This window comes from Salvelinus sp. IW2-2015, linkage group LG36 (assembly GCF_002910315.2).
Source record: "Salvelinus sp. IW2-2015 linkage group LG36, ASM291031v2, whole genome shotgun sequence".
In the NCBI taxonomy this organism is placed as follows: domain Eukaryota; kingdom Metazoa; phylum Chordata; class Actinopteri; order Salmoniformes; family Salmonidae; genus Salvelinus; species Salvelinus sp. IW2-2015.
The window spans coordinates 22,495,133-22,514,114 of NC_036875.1; the positions used below are offsets into that span (position 1 = coordinate 22,495,133).

At 41.2% G+C, this 18,982-nt stretch overlaps 1 protein-coding gene across 1 annotated transcript in view; it reads left to right on the forward strand.

The window, feature by feature from the left end:
* The window catches only part of LOC111959231 (NALCN channel auxiliary factor 1), a 173,115-nt gene extending 166,644 nt beyond the window's left edge, over window positions 1-6,471 (forward strand). The window contains exon 3 of the mRNA XM_023980711.2: window positions 65-6,471. Coding sequence (XP_023836479.1) covers window positions 65-381 — 317 coding nt within the window. The 3' untranslated portion in view covers window positions 382-6,471. The remainder of the gene's footprint in view (window positions 1-64) is intronic.
* Window positions 6,472-18,982: the final 12,511 nt, after the last annotated feature.

Sequence of the window (18,982 nt, forward strand, 5' to 3'; positions counted from 1 at the left end):
TTGGCCATATACCACACCACCTCGGGATTTATTGTTCATGTAAATATGTGTCCCTCCTTTGCAGGGCTGTTGGAGGAGTACCATAGGGGTGTGGATGCAGACGCAGAGTGCTGTGATGTTCGGTGGGACTTCCAGACAGAAGCGGACAACAACCATTCCCGGGGGACCCTCAAAAGAACTCACCCATCCTGTCACCACCGTACCTCTCTCAGTTCCTCGGCCGTGTGCAGAGTGTGCAACAGCCGGCTCAAACTCTGCCTGCTAGTCCTTGTCCTCCTGCACACTGTCGCCTCCCTAACCGCATCCCACAATGCAACGGGACTGGGCCTCCCTGCCTCACTCGCCCCTCTGGAGGAGAGCTCCCCCGCCAATGAGGAGTGATGGGGTGGCCGATGATATAGGTTGTCACGACAATATGAAACATCTCCGCCTCGGTCGGGAATGCTATGTGCTGTTGGCTAGACGTCTGCAGCCGCTGTGCTTTCTGGGTAATTGAGTCTTTGCAGAGGTGTTGGACTACTTATAAATGGAAGACATGCAAATCAATCAAAACAAACAGACTTACAAACAAAGAGAGGAAAACATGACAGTGTCGGGAACGTGGGACAAGGCAGCAGCCTGTGTTGAGTAGGAAGAACTCCTCACTGCTGAGTTTCTCTCACTGCGCTTTTTTACACTGTTTCCCTGTTCTGGCTTTCTGTTGCACTGGCCAACTACGGGATAACACTCACTGTCCTTTTAGAATGTCCATCCTTTATGTTGTTCCTTTATGGGTCTCTTGTGCAGGAAGGAAATGTCTCATCAGTATAGGATAGATAACATCAAAAAGCAAAGTTGTGAGTGTGTGCATACTTGTGTGTGTGTGATTGTGTGTGGGTGTTTACTCTGAAGTCTCCACTTATTTGGGTTCCCATTCCTAAAGCGGCTTTAGATGTAGGAAAGGACACTAAAATGTTAGAGTAGTGGTTTGTTCTCATGGTTCCGTGTGGCTAAAATGGTAGAGAATGGTGCTTACAGCGCCAGGGTTGTGGGTTTGATTCCCACGGGGGACCAGTATGAAAATGTATGCACTCACTACTGTAAATTGCTTTGGATAAGAGCATCTGCTACAATGTAAACAAATTATCCTTGGTAAAATTAACGTACACCCAGACTACACTACTGGCCAGTGATACAATTGTAATGCTTCTCAATATAGAAGACAACCCCTTGATATAGAAGTATCCCACTAGCCTTTCTCTGTCCCTACCACACACTCTGTCCATGCTCTGTGTCTTCTCAGCCCAGCACTCCACACATAGCAGGTATACTGTTTGTCTAATCAAAATGTCTTACCTCTATTCTGTACGTGCATGTGGAGGCTCTCTTAATGATGTGAAATTCACAGCCTTGTTGGTTTGCTTTACATAGCCTTAGCCCCCCTCTGTGGTAGAGAACACTACTGCACCCCCAAAAGACCACTAGTAAGGTAGCATGTCCTCTGCTTTCTTCAACTAATGTTACTTATCTTACATTATGTAAAGGGCTTATTTCTATATACAAACACAGACAAAAATGTGCTTGAGGTATGGCTTCAGGTATCTCAGTTCACACTGCATGCTTAGGGGTATACCTTCAAAGGTAAGCATTTGCTTAAAATGTGTTTAATGTGTTGCTATAGAGAGCGGGCAGGTGTAGGACACAGTATGTAGTATGTTTGAGGAGAAACGTTGGGCGGCACAGTAAGGCTGAGAAGCTCAATGGCATTATGTTAACATTACTGTTAGCATTATGGTTTGTGTGAGCTGGAAGAAAAGGCAATATTTAAGGGCTGTTTTAATCATTTCTTGTCCCTTTGTTTTCTAGCTGATTAACTGAACTGATAGATAGTGGTGTCAGGTTTTTTAGGCCTAACAAATGTATGCTGAATGCAGAATTCTCCACTTTCATGTCTGTTGAATATATATGTTAGCTGCCTATTGCTAGGTCCGGCTTGTCAGATTCTACTAGTCAACTACAGGTCCCACAAATTGAGAAACAAATAGAAAACTGGTTCTCTGCTCATTCATTGTGTCATTCTCCATTGTGAGATCTGTCTGTTTACTTGTTGTCTCACTCAAAGTCATGCTGCATTCACGACCCTCGGAGTGTTGGGAAATGCAACCTGTAGACTCAGAGCAATGGAGTTGTGTACATTCACATGCTTTGAACTCGTTGAGAACACCAACAGGCTAACGTCAAGATAGCAACTTTAACCATAAACATACTATCATGCTCAAAAACAAATTATAGTGTTCAAAAACCTTCAAATTGATTGTTTTTGATAAATAATGTTTTGTTGTTGCATTTACCTGCCAAAAATGCTGTCATCAAAGTATTTTCCTTCAGTGATGTCAGAGTTCAGCATGTCAGAGAAGTTGGGTTCCAGAGATGATACCTGAGTTGCAAGGTTGTAATTAGGACTTGGAAGTTTAGATTACTCCGATAGGTTGTGAATGCAGGATCTGTTCATTTGACCCCATCATCCCATCATTCCTGTTTCCTCTCTGGTTCCATCACCCCYTCATTGCCGTTTCCTCTCTGGTTCCATCACCCCGTCATTGCCGTTTCCTCTCTGGTTCCATCACCCCATCATTGCCGTTTCCTCTCTGGTTCCATCACCAGATCATTCCTGTTTCCTCTRTGGTTCCATGGCCTGTAATTCCACAGGCCAACAGTAGATGGGGCTCTTGAATAGGTTTATTTTAAGAATGCATTATAAATGATGAAATAAAGGTAGAATGTCAAATGAAATCCTAGCAAGATTGGACCACTGGAAGATGGGGTCAAAGATAGTCAAAGCAGATGCATAAGGATACAGGAGGCTGAGGTCTTCGGAACCTAGTGATGATGGAGGTGTGTGTGTGTGTGTGTATGTTCGAGGGGCTTCTGGTGGCTCACCAATTAGTCAGGTTCCGCACAGAGCCAGTCTTCTCTGGAGACCTCATTAGCATGGCTGTGCCTAGGGGCCTGCAGGTGTGGCGGAAATGTCCTGTTTTTAGAGCCCTCAGGAGACACAACATTAACTAGCCCCATTAATCACTTCCTCGTCAGCACCTAACACCTACTGTAAGTCAGCACACAGCATACATACACCTTCATCAGCATTACACCTCTATCAGCCTCTCATCTTCATCTGCATTAAACCTACAATAGTTCTGAACGTCATCTTCTAGTAAACTGACTCATTCTGTCCATCTGAGAGATGAGTGAAAAAGAGGTTGACAGAGATTCAGAGGGAAGGTAGGGATATGGAGAAAAAACATTAACGGAGGATGAAATGAGAAAGAGAGGGAGAAGGAGTCACAGAGTGAGAGAGCGGAGAGAATGGATGGTTGACAAATCAAAATGAACAAAGGGCCAAACCCTAAATCAGTGAGTATGTGATGTTACAGTATGCAAGATAATCCCACACATGACCAGAATAAAGCCATGGCCCTTTTGGAGAGCTCTAGATAGTATGTCCTGAGAGAAAAGAGATATTATCACCAAATATAAGACTATTCTCAGCAGCTACAATACCATTTAGTAAAAGTGCCCTAAAAAGGCTTATGTTAGCATGTTAGCTTCAGTGCTATCCTACTGCATCAAGACAATCCTTATACTGTATCTCCTGACTATCACTCTTATGTGTGACCCATACCTTGTAGGAGTCTACCACGTTAGTAGGCTACTCCACCAAAATGAGGCCCACGAATATTCTAGGAAAATTGCATCTTGTCTTGCTCTTCATTTTTCCATGTTCCATATCTGATATAAGGTTGAGATCCAATGACCTTATGGACCTCGGTGTGATCTGACCCTGAACCAGTATACATACTATAGCTTTACATCAACACACTAAGTCATGCGCATGTAAAAGTCCCTTTTACATGCAGTAATGCATCATGTACTACCAATGGCTGTCCTGGCTGATGACTACAGTATGTGTTCTCCATGCCATCTCTCACTGACAATACTGTGCCATAGACTCACCATAAACATTACTGTACACAAGCTTTCTCCAAATAAAGATAGACTTTATGAAATTCCATGAATAAACATTTTTCTAATTTCGATATGGTCAACGCAGGCATGTATGCAACACTGCTGTGATTTGCTAGGTTTGATTCCCTATTATGCTAATGTGGTTTAAGGCCCTATCATTTCAATCTAGATCACAATGACATTGATGTTGTACTGTATGTACTATAGACCTCCTAATGAGTACCATGACCCAATCTAAAGACATCACATTTATAGTGTTGTGTTCATTACACATAATTATGTGTTCTTATCCTGTTCCACTCTCCCGCTTGTGCAGCTGCCTGATATACAGTTGAAGTTGGAAGTTTACATAAACTTAGGTTGAAGTCATAAAAACTCGTTTTCAACCACTCCACACATTTCTTGTTAACAAACTATAGTTATGGTAAGTCGGTTAGGACATCTACTTTTTGCATGACACAAGTCATTTTTCCAACAATTGTTTACAGACAGATTATTTCACTTATAATTCACTATATCACAATTCCAGTGGGTCAGAAGTTTACATACACTAAGTTGACTGTGCCTTTAAACAGCTTGGAAAATTCCAGAAAATTATGTCATGGCTTTAGAAGCTTCTGATAGGCTAATTGACATAATTTGAGTCAAATGGAGGTGTACCTGTGGATGTATTTCAAGGCCTACCTTCAAATTCAGTGCCTCTTTGCTTGACATCATGGGAAAATCAAAAGAAATCATCCAAGAACTCAGAAAAAAAAATTGTAGACCTCCACAAGTCTGGTTCATCGTTGGGAGCAATTTCCAAACGCCTGAACGTTCATCTGTACAAACAATAGTACGCAAGTATAAACACCATGGGACCACACAGCCGTCATACCGCCTAGGAAAGAGAAGCGTTCTGTCTCTTAGAGATGAACGTACTTTGGTGTGAAAAGTACAAATCAATCTCTGAACAACAGCAAAGGACCTTGTGAAGATGCTGGAGGACACAGGTACAAAAGTATCTATATCCACAGTAAAACGAGTCCTATATCGCCATAACCTGAACGGCCGCTCAGCAAGGAAGAAGCCACTGCTCCAAAACCACCATAAAAAAGCCAGACTACGGTTTGCATCTGCACATGGGGACAAAGATGGTACTTTTTGGAGAAATGTCCTCTGGTCTGATGAAACAAAAATAGAACTGTTTGGCCATAATGACCATCGTTATGTTTGGAGGAAAAAGGGGGAGGCTTGCAAGCCAAATAACACCATCCCAACCATGAAGCACGGGGGTGGCAGCATCGTGTTGTGGGGGTGCTTTGCTGCAGGAGGGACTGGTGCACTTCACAAAACAGATGGCKTCATGAGGTAGGAAAATGATGTGGATATATTGAAGCACCATCTCAAGACATCAGTCAGGAAGTTAAAGCTTGGTCTCAAATGGGTCTTCCAAATGGACAATGACCCCAAGCATACTTCCAAAGTTGTTGGAAAAMGGCTTAATGACAACAAAGTCAAGCTATAGAAAATGTGTGGGCAGAACTGAAAACGTGTGTGCTAGCAAGGAGGCCTACAAACCTGACTCTGTTACACCAGCTCTGTCAAGAGGAAAGGGACAAAATTCATCCAACTTATTGTGGGAAGCTTGTGGAAGGTTACACAAAACGTTTGACCCAAGTTAAACAATTTAAAGGCAATGCTACCAAATACTAATTGAGTGTATGTAAATGTCTGACCCACTGGGATGTGATGAAATAAATAATTATCTTTACTATTATTCTGACATTTCACATTCTTAAAATAAAGTGGTGATTGTGAAAAACGGAGTTTAAATGTAATTGGCTAAGGTGTATGTAAACTTCCGACTTCAACTGTAAATGTCTCTCTTTTTCTTTCTCTCCCTCTCTCTTTTTAGCCATGTTTTTGTTCTGTCCTGTGGATCTATGCAGAAGCCCATTCCTTTTTTTGGTTGTAAATATGTTCCCTAGAATGCTGAACGATGTATCAAGTATATCTTTGCTTCCAGGTTATCTTGCGTTTTGAGTTGATGTCATATTTCTTTACTCTTCTTCTTTTATTTTTTCCCCCTTGAGCGTCTGAAATCATTGGTTGCGTTTTTGTTGAAGTAGGAAGAGAATTCGGTGGGGCTTAACCAATAGAATTGTCCTCAGATTCACACCCTTATTGAGAGAGGTTATGGGACTGTGTGTGTGTGGGAGAGAGAGAGAGAGAAAGCTATATGATTATAAAAAAGGTTCAAAGGCATATAGAAGTATCATTACAGTTATGGTTATTATGATTACTATTATACTACCGGTATATTGTAATATTATAGATGCTTTAGTTCAGTAACTTCTTTAATTTTTTTACAAACGACTTTGATGAAATGATTTATAAAACAAGTCATGATCTTTTGGAAAAGTATCAAAACTACTGCTACAATGATGAAATTGTCTTCTGATTAAAATAAATGCAGACATATAATATGTTCCTCTGTGGTGGTTTCAGTGTGTTCTAGTACTGTTCTAGAAACACACTACACAGGTAGCGCAATGCACAATGACGTATTTTGGAACAAGGCAGATGGTACGTCTGTATTAGGTAGCGGAATGGTTTTAGGAAATAACCCCTGTCTTTTTCTTTGATAATGCAGGGCGGTTTTCTTACATTTGAGCGCATGCAGTGCACTCCTGTATTCACTAGATGGTAGTATAGACCTAGTAAATGGTGTAGAGAGAGCCTTGATTATTACGAGTTCACATCCAGGCCTTGACACACAACAGCCAGTGAAAGAGAATGGGGATAACATAACCGCTGCAGGAGCACTCAATAATTTTGCCTTGACAACTGTACAGTGAGGCAGGCTGGTGACAGAGTTGGCCAGACCTCTGTGGTGATGTTTGAGGGTGACAACAGGGTGACAACAGTTGTCCTGTCATGATATTTTAACAACACAGACACAAATGATCCCTCTGCCTCTTGCTTCCACTCCCTCCAGCCCGTCTTAGTTTAGTCTCACTTGACTCCAGCTCCACCATTACAGAGAGCAGACACATGCTGGGTCATAACATACTGATCCTGATAATCTTACTGGACCGTAGTATGGCCTGGCTTGTAGCCTGCTGGGGTTGGACAATAAAAGGGTGTTGGACAATACGTCTTCTACCACCCAAAAGTCTGATTAATCGGTTTAGCCAAATTCCAAATCCGAGAGCTTTTACTGTAAGACATTCCCTCAAATGCATTCCAGCCATCCTGAAAGTTTATAATGTGACGTTCTAAGAAATTCTTCAACAATAGTTTTGGGGAGTTTTTTCCCTAATGTGAAATCAGAACACTATGTTGTGTCACAACCTCCTCACCCCTGACGGAATAAACCAGTGACGTTTCTACCTGTTGACTGGCTTTCGGTATGTAGGCCTCTGGTGTGTAGGCTAACTGTTGGACATTTTTGAGCTCAGATATTCTATAGTGAGCTGAGATATGCAATAGAAGCCAATCATCCATTCTGAAAACGCTGAGCAGGACCTGGTGGGGCCAGATGGGTCAGAGCCCACACAGGCTTGGACTATTCATATTTCATGACTCCAGATGTACTGTACAGTACTGGACATACATTTATTCAGCCGTTTATTTACTAGAATCCTCTGTGTGTATGTGTGTGTCATGAACTGAGTCAATAATTGTTACTCATATGAAACTTTAGAAAAGGGGTGAATTTCTCTTTTCTTTCACATTTTTGTAACTACACAGCAAATTGCCAGTGTTACCTAGTGTTGATTTTTAATTGTAACATTTCTAGTGTTGATTCTAGTGTCATATTAACTCTGTAAGTGTTAAATTCATACTCATTTGTGTAAAACAACCCCAGTGTTGGTGTTAATTACCAGTGTTGAGTATGAGAGTGTGATTGTGTCAGTTTTACTCTGAAGACAGTAAAACGTTCCATCAAAACCAAAACATTCATTATCATATTTCCCAGCATGCTCTATTGCAGCAAAACATTTTGGGGATTGTTTTTAATATCTGTGTGTTTGCATTTACTTTGATTGATTGATTATCTTATGCTACACAAAGATAAATTGCATACATCTTTCTACACTATTCCAGTCTGTTAGTTAGATTTATTGCACCGTTACTGGAATCGTTGTTCCATTATAAATGGTTCAAGTAGTTGCCTTCATCAGAGATCCTGATGATTATTGTGAGTGCAGGTGCTAATAACTGGATTCTAATAGAAATTACACTTCAATTTGAAAGCCAGCATAATGCGACTTGCTAGCCTGATGTGGCCTGTAAATCAGGTGGTTCCTAACACCACTATGTTGGGGTAGAACTTGGCCATCTAAGTAAGGCCTTAAAATGCATGTATTGTATAGTCATAAACAGTTKAAATATAATGATAACATTTACCTAGAGTTGGAACTCACTTGAAGTGCACGGAACTGAAAATGAGCAAATTCAACAACCATGTCTCTGTCATTAACAAACATAGTCATGGGTGGTAACTCTACAATTCACTTGAAAAAGCAAGGCACACTGGGAAATTATATTYGATGCATGGGTTAGTGGGGTGTGGCTTTGAATTCGTTATCTTTGGCCACCCATGATTGGAAGTTGTACCAGTTGAAGTGGTCTATGGTTATGTTTATTAAAGCCTGAGCATAACAGTTATGAAGTTGTTAAAAAGTATTATTTAAGAGCATAGTAATAATAGTAGTAATAGTAATAAAGTTTTTTGAATAGTCTTGTAATATCTAAAACTGAACAATGAATGACCTTGTAAAGTGATACAGATCTCTTGGTGTAATGGTTAAAGCTATTATGTGAGGTGTAGTGATGGGAAACTGAGAATTTCTGAAGGCTTTGGCGCTTTAACCAAATTGTGCCAGAAAACTGTTCATTTCTCGAAGCTTCATTATGTGTTCCCAATGCACATTAGTGACATCTGCTGGTCAGCAATAAACATGTGATTATCAGATAGATGGTTTTAATAAAAACCAAAACTATGTTATGTAGCGGTAAATTGTTGGCTTTAGTAGCCTATAATCAGTTGGAATATCAACCAGGTTTATATCTTACATCATGCTTCCCTTTATTGCCTTCAAGTTGACKATTTTTCAAAAACTCGAAATATGGCATTATTTAGAATGCTTAAGACAGAAGCTTACACTGTACTAAATAAAACAATTATTTGAACAACAGTGTAGAAAGTGTGGTTTCACGTAAAATAATGTTCAAAATAGTGTGCCTTTATTCAACCTCATACCCTCAGGTCCTTGAATGTTCCATTGTTCCCTAATCTACCCGCTACGCTACTGGTCAGGTAAAACTATATTTGCAAATACAGTGTCCAGTAGAGGTTGGTGTTTGAAAGCAGCTTGGAATCGAAGAAAGCACTAGAACCACAGCGAAATCACTGGGATCTCGCATTTTGCAAAACACGGTTTGAAAAAGCATGTGATCAAACAAAGCTTCAGACGTCACTGATGACATACTGTACTTCTGATAAAGTGATACACACATCGGCACACTGTTTGGAAGTTAGCTGCTTAGCGATTTCAACGCATGCCTCGGAGTTCCACTATCAAAAGCAACATAATTTATGTGTTATTGCATAACGCCATTGGTAAAAACTATATACACTTCCTAATGTTAAAGGTCCCGAACAGTCATTCTGATTCCCATGTAAAATAGCCTTTTGAGTGAATAAATATCAAGAAACTTGGATGAAGTGAACAGTGTTGCAGTAAAATCTCCTCAAGCTAATTTGGTGGGACAGAAAGCAATTGGTTTCATCCAAATATCATCCAATTTCATGAAAAACATGATTTTGACTGTTCATGAACTTTAAAAATACTATATGAGGAGTAACAGTGTCACCATACAATTTAACAATCAAAAGTGTGTACCCATATAGACACTGGCTCAGTCTTAAATTTAACACTGTCAGTGTTGAATTAACACAGGATAATTTGCTGTTTAGGTGAACTCCTAGATGTACTGTATGTAATCTGGGTAAGCCAAACCACTTGTGTTTCTGGGTGAGCGAACTCTGACTAATACACACATTTGCAAATAGACACATACAAGCAGTTTTCTTTTACAGTAGCTTTACCACAATGATTTACCAACCTACCTACCTACCTACCTGCTCTCCACAGAGTTTAAGATGCCATTTCTATTAGTGTTGTTTTGGAGGAGGGAGGTATCAGTCCTCTAATCCTCTGCCCACCTGCTGATTGTCAGCCCTGAATACTGCACCTGTTATTCAACCCTCACTCTGCCACTATGACTGTCTGACTGTGTTGAACTGTGTGGGCAGATAGGAGGTAAGGGATTGAGAAATAGGACGATTATGTTGATTGTGAAAGTGTTACAGTACTGCTGACAAGGGTGCATCCATATTGCTAATGTGCACTTACCTAGCTATTAACTGTGAATAGTAATGGCATGAGTCCCTATCAGGAGGGATTGTGCTCTATTGCGCTCTATCATAAACATATTGATGTATAACTACGGTATGCTTTTTCACTCTCTACATTCTGGGATCTACAGGGGACCAATATAATTTGCATGCAATGTAATCTACTGTCCCTACAAGACTTTCTGTAATAAGATAGCATTTTATATTTATCTTTACCGGATGGTTTGAAGTACACCTATAACCCATTTGCTGGGCTCCTCCAGTTTGTGATATTGGTAGTGAGAAAGTCTGTGGTCATACTCACATCTTAAAAAACTATTTGTTAATATTGGTAGTTATTCGATAAGTATACTGAACAAAAATACAAATGTAACATGCAACAATTTCATAAGTTTTACAGAGTTACAGTTCATATGAGGAAATCCGTCAATTTAAATGAATTCATTAGGCCCTAATCTATGCACTTCACATGACTGGGAATACAGATATGCATCTGTTGGCCACAGATACCATCCCCCAAAAATGGGCCTCAGGATCTCGTCATAGTATTTTTGTGCATTCAAGTTTCCATCGATAAAATACATTTGTGTTCATTGTCCGTAGCTTATGCCTGCCCATACCATAACCACCACCGCCACCATGGGGCACTCTGTTCACAACGTTGATATCAGCAAACCGCTCGCCCACACAACGTCATACACGTGGTCTGCGGTTGTGAGGCCGGTTGGACATACTGCCAAATTCTATAAAATGATGTTGGAGGTGGCTTATGGTAGAGAAATTAACATTAAATTATCTGGCAACTGCTCTGGTGGGCATTCCTGCAGTCAGCATACCAAAACTTGTGGCATTGTGTTATGTGACAAAACTGCACATTTTAGAGTGGCCTTTGATTGCCCCCAGCACAAGGTGCACCTGTGTAATGGTCATGCGGTTTAATCAGCTTCTTGATATTCCACACCTGTCAGGTGGATYTATTATCTTGGCAAAGGAGAAATTGTAACAGGGATGTTAACAAATTTGTCTACAAAATCTGAGAGAAACAAACTTTTTTTGTGCGTATGGAAAATTTTGGGGAWGTTTTATTTCAGCTTGTAAAACATGGGACCAACACTTTGTATGTTGCATTTATATTTTAGTTTAATGTATTTATTGTACTGTACTGGTGCACTGTACTGGTGGTAGTGCGTCTCATACCTCTAGCACWACCATTACTCCACCAAGAGGGGGCAGTGCTCTGCAGAGAGTGATAGCAGGCAGTTGGAAGATAAAGAGAACAAATKTAGTTTTTTATCTATTCGTCCTTGTACCCTCTTTATAGCAGAGTGCAGACACACTGTGCATACAATAGGTCTGTGTTCTTCTATAGCATGGACAGAAATTTCCCTTGAGAATTGGCTTTTCTCATTCATAATAAATAGTATGAAGGAGTGTGGCTCTCTGTGTTCATATATCAAACACCAACCTGCGGGAGGGGGTCTTAGTGTCATGGTTCTGGGACACACATGCACAGAGGTTGAGCTGAGCTGTGTTGAGATAGGTTTATTTTCTGCCTGCCCGTTTCAGACASATGTCCTTTTAACTGAGGGGAGTTTTTTTTTTGTCTCTCTGGGGTGTCATTGTTCTTCTTCGGAACCTCCAATTTGTTGATCTARGACAGGGTTTCCAAACTGGGTACTGGCATCCCCCCTGGGTGCACGTTTTGGTTTCGCCCTAGCACTACACAGCTAGGCACCAGGACTGAGTTTGGGAAACCCTGGGCAAGATGAAGGACACAATCGTTTGTGTTTGTGTTGCAATGTTTTTGTTTGGTAAGTGAGTGACTGTTGTATTGTGTTGAATGGAGCTAAACCTTGTGTACTGTCCACTGGTTTCAACCTTTTTCTCCCTTTGTCTTTCTGTTCCTCTTGTCCTCTCCCACTGGTTGAATCAACGTTGTTTCCACGTCATATCAACGTTTAATTGGCGTCTGTGCCCAGCGGGCTGCGTTCTATTAGCGTTTCTAATAGTTACTGCATCTGGAGCGAGAGCAGAGAAGATTGAATGTGTTTGCTTTAATGTGAGACAAAATCGGAAATGTGAAGAGAGAGAGAAAGGGAGAATATATATATATTTTTAATAAGGTCATGCAGACATAGCCTGTGTAGTATATTGTTGATACCAGCAGTGATAATCGGTAGTCTGCCACAAAGAACTGCAACAGCAGTGACATTATTTCCCTTTTCCCTCTGAATTGTAAATAATGTCAAGATGGTTAGGTAATTTCTATGAGTTTTACTTGACCTCAAGTAATAAAGAAGGGAGCTGTTAATTAAATGAGTGTGGCCATGCAACGAGAGCTCCTTGTGACAAGGGAAAGAGCTTTGAGTTCCCCGTCAGTAACACTGGAGCCATTTACACACTAATTATTTCCTTTCTTCCCTCCATTGCTGATGAGGCACGTCCAATTAGCTCAATTAACAGAGCCGGCTCCTACGCACTGGACACTTCTCATTACAGAGAGAGTGAAAAAGGGAGGGAGAGGTGTGAGAGAGCAGGTAGCCTAGTGGTTAGAGCGTTGGGCCAGTAACTGAAAGGTTGCTAGATAAAATCCCTGAGCTGACAAGGTAAACATCTGTAGTTCTGCCCCTGAACAAGGCAGTTATCCTGTTATGGCTGCAATCCCGTTAACGGGATAAGTGTCATCAACAACCGCTGAATAGCATAGCGCTACATTCAATAAATATTACAAAAAATATTTATATTCATGAAATCACAAGTGCAATATAGGAAAACACAGCTTAGCCTTTTGTTAATCCACCTGTCCACCTGTCGATTTTGAAATTATGCTTTACAGCGAAAGCAATCCAAGCGTTTGTGTAAGTTTATCGATCGCTCGACAAAACATTAAGTACACTTAGCATCAAGTAGCTCGGTCACGAAAATCAGAAAAGCAATCAAATTAATCGTTTACCTTTGATGATCTTCGGATGTTTTCACTCACGAGACTCCCAGTTAGACAACAAATGTTCCTTTTGTTCCATAAAGATTATTTTTATGTCCAAAATACCTCCGTTTGTTTGGCGCGTTATGTTCAGAAATCCACAGGAAAGAGCGGTCACGACAACGCAGACGAAAATTCCAAATAGTTTCCATAATGTCCACAGAAACATGTCAAACGTTTTTTATAATCAATCCTCAGGTTGTTTTTAAAATATATAATCGATAATATATCAACCGCAAATGTCTTTCACAGTAGGAGAGGGAAAAACAATGGCTGTCCAAACTCTGTTGCGCGAGCAAAACTCATGTGACCACTTGACGAGATATTATTGTTCTAGCTCATTTTTCAAAATAAAAGCCTGAAACTATCTCTGAAGACTGTTGACACCTTGAGGAAGCGATAGGAAAAGGAATCTGGTTCATATCCCTTTAAATCCAGCAAAGGGAGGCTATGGAACATGGAGTTTTCAAAATAGAAGCCACTTCCTGTTTGYATTTTCCTCAGGGTTTCGCCTGCAATATCAGTTCTGTTATACTCACAGACAATATTTTGACAGTTTTGGAAACTTTAGAGTGTTTTCTATCCAATACTAATAATAATATGCATATATTAGCAACTGAGACTGAGGAGCTGGCCGTTTACAATGGGCACCTTTTCATCCAAGCTACTCAATACTGCCCCTGCAGCCATAAAAAGTTAACGCACTGTTCCTAGGCCATCATTGTAAATAAGAATTTGTTCTTAACTGACTTGCCTAGTTAAATAAAAAGAGAGTGAGAATTGAGTAATCAGGGTTGTTCATGGCATACAAAGGGTTCAACTTTTTGTTAGGCTGCTGAATAGTGGGAAGGAGGGAAAATGTTATTATAACAACCGTGTTGTGATTGCCTCAAATTAATAACTTCTGCCTATTATATAGAGACACTTAATGGACAGATGAATAGAACTACAGTAGGCAGCCAAGGTAGATAATCAATACTGAATAACTTTGGCTTGACAACCACTGTCACAATACTAAATGGTAAACACAGGAGTAGATGAACCACGAGAGGTGACAATGAGGCAGATCTCTTTAAGAAACAGTTGTTGTTTTTTGGTAATAGGGTTCTCAACTACAGTGGGGAGAACAAGTATTTGATACACTGACGATTTTGCAGGTTTTCCTACTTACAAAGCATGTAGAGGTCTGCAATTTTTATCATAGGTAATACTTCAACTGTGAGAGACGGAATCTAAAACAAAAATCCAGAAAATCACATTGTATGATTTTTAAGTAATTCATTTGCATTTTATCTCTGTAATGACAGACCTCTACATGCTTTGTAAGTAGGAAAACCTGCAAAATCGGCAGTGTATCAAATACTTGTTCTCCCCACTGTATATGACAAACGAGAGGTGACAATGAGGCAGATCTCACTGAACACAATGTCATTGGTCTGTCCATAGGTTAGCTTTCATTTAAGTATACATGGAGGATGGAGCAATGGGCTGAACTTTCGTTGGAGAGTTGTGGTTTTGGTGCTCTATAAAGCCGGGATTAGAAGGTCGTTGGAAACTGGAACTGGGAAGAATAGAAAGTGGGAGAGGGTAGGGTAATTTTGAATGCACATCACATTCTCCCTACGTCTGGGGTAGAYTAATGCACTAGAAAGCCCACATCCTAATATGATGCAGGTATTTGAATGTGAGGCAGGCGTTTGCATACGCATGGCTTGCGTATCTCCTGCATTATGCAGCCGTATAACTTCGGTCAATATCCCAGACAGCGTGCTGAAAACACACTTCCCCCTCTCCTGCTGAAGAGAAGTGTTGCCCTGGGGTAAGCAGCCATATTGAGTCAGGCATCTTGTCAGACAGGTGTCAGGACCCTTCCACACTCATTATCACAGGAAGTCCTCCTCTGTTTGTGGAGACCAGAAAAGTCTGGTGCCATGGAGACGGAAGGGGAGAGACAGTGTTAAGCCCAAGAGTAAACCCTTCTCACATATAGTACATGGTTGGAAAGCCCAGCGCACACTGGAGCATGCTCTTTAGCTGTCTCTTATACACATCTAGATGTGTATAAGAGACAGGTGTGTGTGTGTGTGTGTGTGTGCGTGCGTGCGTGCGTGCGTGCGTGCGTGCATGCGTGTGTGTGTGATTGCTTTAGGTTTGACGGACTCCACTTGTCTTAGTGATAGACATTGAAAGCTGCATATCTGACAGCAGACTGGTTAAATCATTTCTGTCATATCATGTTTTCTGTTCTCCATCTATCCCCTTGTTCTCTCTCTCTCTCAACAGTGGACAGGAATCAGGCTGTGGAATAACAGAGGTTTGAGAGGTTTCAAGGCAGGTGTTCTCTCTGACATGTTTTCTCTCATTTCCCAATAGACCTTAGCTACACACTCTCAGTCACACATTCACATACTGACCCACTTGCAGTGAAATCAATCCACAACCTACATACATGTCTGGACATGAATTACTCCTTTCCCTCACCCCTTCCCACCCCATGAGATCCACCACATACACGCGTGCATGCGCACACACACACACACACACACATACACACATGCGTGTGCGCACACACACACACACACACACACATTCACACACAGACACGCACAGACATAGACACATACCCACACACACACACACACTCCTCACTCTACATCTGGCCTCATATGTCCACCCCCAGTGGTAGAGCAAGTGTTTCACACCCACACATCAAAGCATCCCAGCCAGAGTACACTCACAGTAGGGATGCTGTCCAGCTACTCCAGGACAGTAGCGGCCTATTCTCCTATGTAATGTACATGAGTATGAATATTCGACTACAGCACCAGGCGAAAGTGCCATTATGCGAGAGAAGAGAGAGAAAAAAGAAGAGTGAGAGAGGCACGACATAGAAACAGAGGCAGACAGAGAGCGAGAAACAGAGGCAGACAGAGAGACAGAGAGACAGAAGCAGACAGAGAAGACGAGGCAGACGAGACACAGAGGCAAGAGAGAGAGCACAGAGGCAGACAGAGAGACAGAGAGACAGAGCAACAGAGAGACAAGCACAGAGACAGAGTAGACAGAGAGACATGAGGACAGAGAGACTGAGAGCGGCAGACAGAGAGACAGAGCAGACGAGAGACCAGAGAGACAGAGAGAGCAGAGAGACGAGGCGACAGACAGACAGAGCATACAAGCAGAGACAGAGAGACAGAGACACAGAGGCAGATAGAGACGACATGATGAGACAGAGGTCAGTACAGAGGAGAAAATTACATGAAAAGTAGACATGTTCATCTGACTAATGACCCCCCCACCACAACGCACGCACGGCATCACAACGACGCACACAGCACACACACACACAGCACACACACAACCACAACACCACACAACACGACACACACTCACACAACACACACACACACACATACACACACACACCACACACACACACCACACACATTTCACAGCAGCACACACCACACACACACACACTATCTACAGTCCGTTCACTAGCCACACATGAAGACAGAGAGTCAGCACTTTTACATTGACACTACTCAGCAGAAAGACGCATATCACTCAAAACACATCCAATCAACACCAACTGTCTCTCTGAAAAAGGTAGCCGTTTAGGGATGAGCGTTTAAATTTGCTATGGAAACAGGCTGATTGGAAAAGGCTGAATGTGTCATGGCTGTGTTGACGGGAGATGTCTGAATAACTTCAGCCACATCATGAATATGCACCGCTAATTAGTCCTATCAACCTTGGTTGAGTAGGATACAAAATTCAGCCTCTCACTACTCCTCTGAGGACCATTACTGTTGGCTGGATGTGTACAGACACACACACACACAGCAGGTGGTGGTGGTGTGTGCGTGCTTTGTGTGATTGTGTGTGTCTGTGTTGGGTGGGAAATTAAGAAAAGTTACAGATTGGAGTGAGAGGAAAGAAAGTGAGAGAAAAGAAAGAGAGAAAATATGAATAAATGATAAGCCCATGATACACCAGGGAATGTTCTATTCATCCCCATGTCTGTCCTTTATGACTTTCTGTCTGTCTGTCCTGTCTCAAGCCCAAGGGGAAGGGAGATGCACAGCTAGAAGCCATGTCTTTCACTTCCTTCTAATTTTGGAAGAAGCTGCTCTGCTGGATCATTAAAAAAAAAGAATGTGTGTGTGTGTGTGTGTGTGTGAGAGAGAGAGTCTSTCAGTCTTTCTGGGTAAGTCTCTAAGTGCTTTCCACACATGGATTGTGCAACATTTGCCCATTATTCCAAAAACAATTCTTCAAGCTCTGTCAAAATCATTGTTGATCATTGCTAGACAACCATTTTCAGGTCTTGCCATAGAATTTAAGCAGATTTAAGTCAAAACTATAACTCGGACACATTCACTGTCTTCTTGGTAAGCAACTCCAGTATATATTTGGACTTGTGTTTTGACATATTGTTCTTGTGAAATGTGAATTCATTTCCCAGTGTATTTTTGAAAGCAGACTGAACCAAGTTTTCCTCTAGGATTTTGCCTTTGCTTAGCTCCATTCCATTTCTTTTTTATTCTGAAAAACTCTGCAGTCCTTAACGATTACACGCATGTCCATAAGATGATGCAGCCACCACTATGCTTGAAAATATAGAAAGTGGTGTTCAGTAATGTGCTGTATTTTCACCAAACAGAACACTGTATTCAGGACAAAAAGTTAATTGGTTTGCCACCTTTTTTTGCAGTATTACTTTAGTGCCTTGTTGCAAACAGGATGCATGTTCTGTACAGGTTTCCTTCTTTTAATTATGTTAATTAGGTTAGTATTGTGGAGTAGCTACAATGCTGTTGATCCATCCTCAGTTTTCTCCTATCACAGCCATTAAAGTCTGTAACTGTTTTAAAGTCACCATTGGCCTCATGGTGGAATCCATGAACGATTTACTTCCTTTCTGGCAACTGAGTTAGGAAGAACACCTGTATCTTTGTAYTGACTGGGTGAGAGTAATTACTAGCTTCACAATTCTCAAAGGAATATTCAGTGTCTGCTTTTTTATATTTTTCCCCATCTACCAATAGGTCCCCTTCTGTGTTTGAAATCCACTGCTCAACTGAGAGACCTTACAGATAACTAAGGCACTGCATCTCAGTGCTAGACGCATCACTACAGACCCTGGTTTGATTCCAGCCTGTATCACAACCGGCCGTGATTGGGAGTCCCATAGGGCGGCACACAACTGGTCCAGCATCGTCCGGGTTAGGGTTTGGCTGGTAGGCCGTCATTGTAAATAAGAATTTGTTCTTAACGGACTTGCCTAGTTAAATAAAGATTAAATAAAATAATTGTATGTGTGGGGTACAGAGATGAGGTAGTCATTCAAACATCATGTTAAATACTATTATTGCACAAAGCTATTGTATGAAATGTATTGTCAATCAGTGTTGCTTCCTAAGTGGACAGTTTGATTTCACAGAAGTGTGATTGACTTGGAGTTACATTGTGTTGTTTAAGTGTTCCCTTTATTTTTTTGAGCAGTGTATATATATATTTTTTCAAATGTATAAAAAACGAAAAACTGAAATGTCAGATTTACATAGTATTCAGACCCTTTT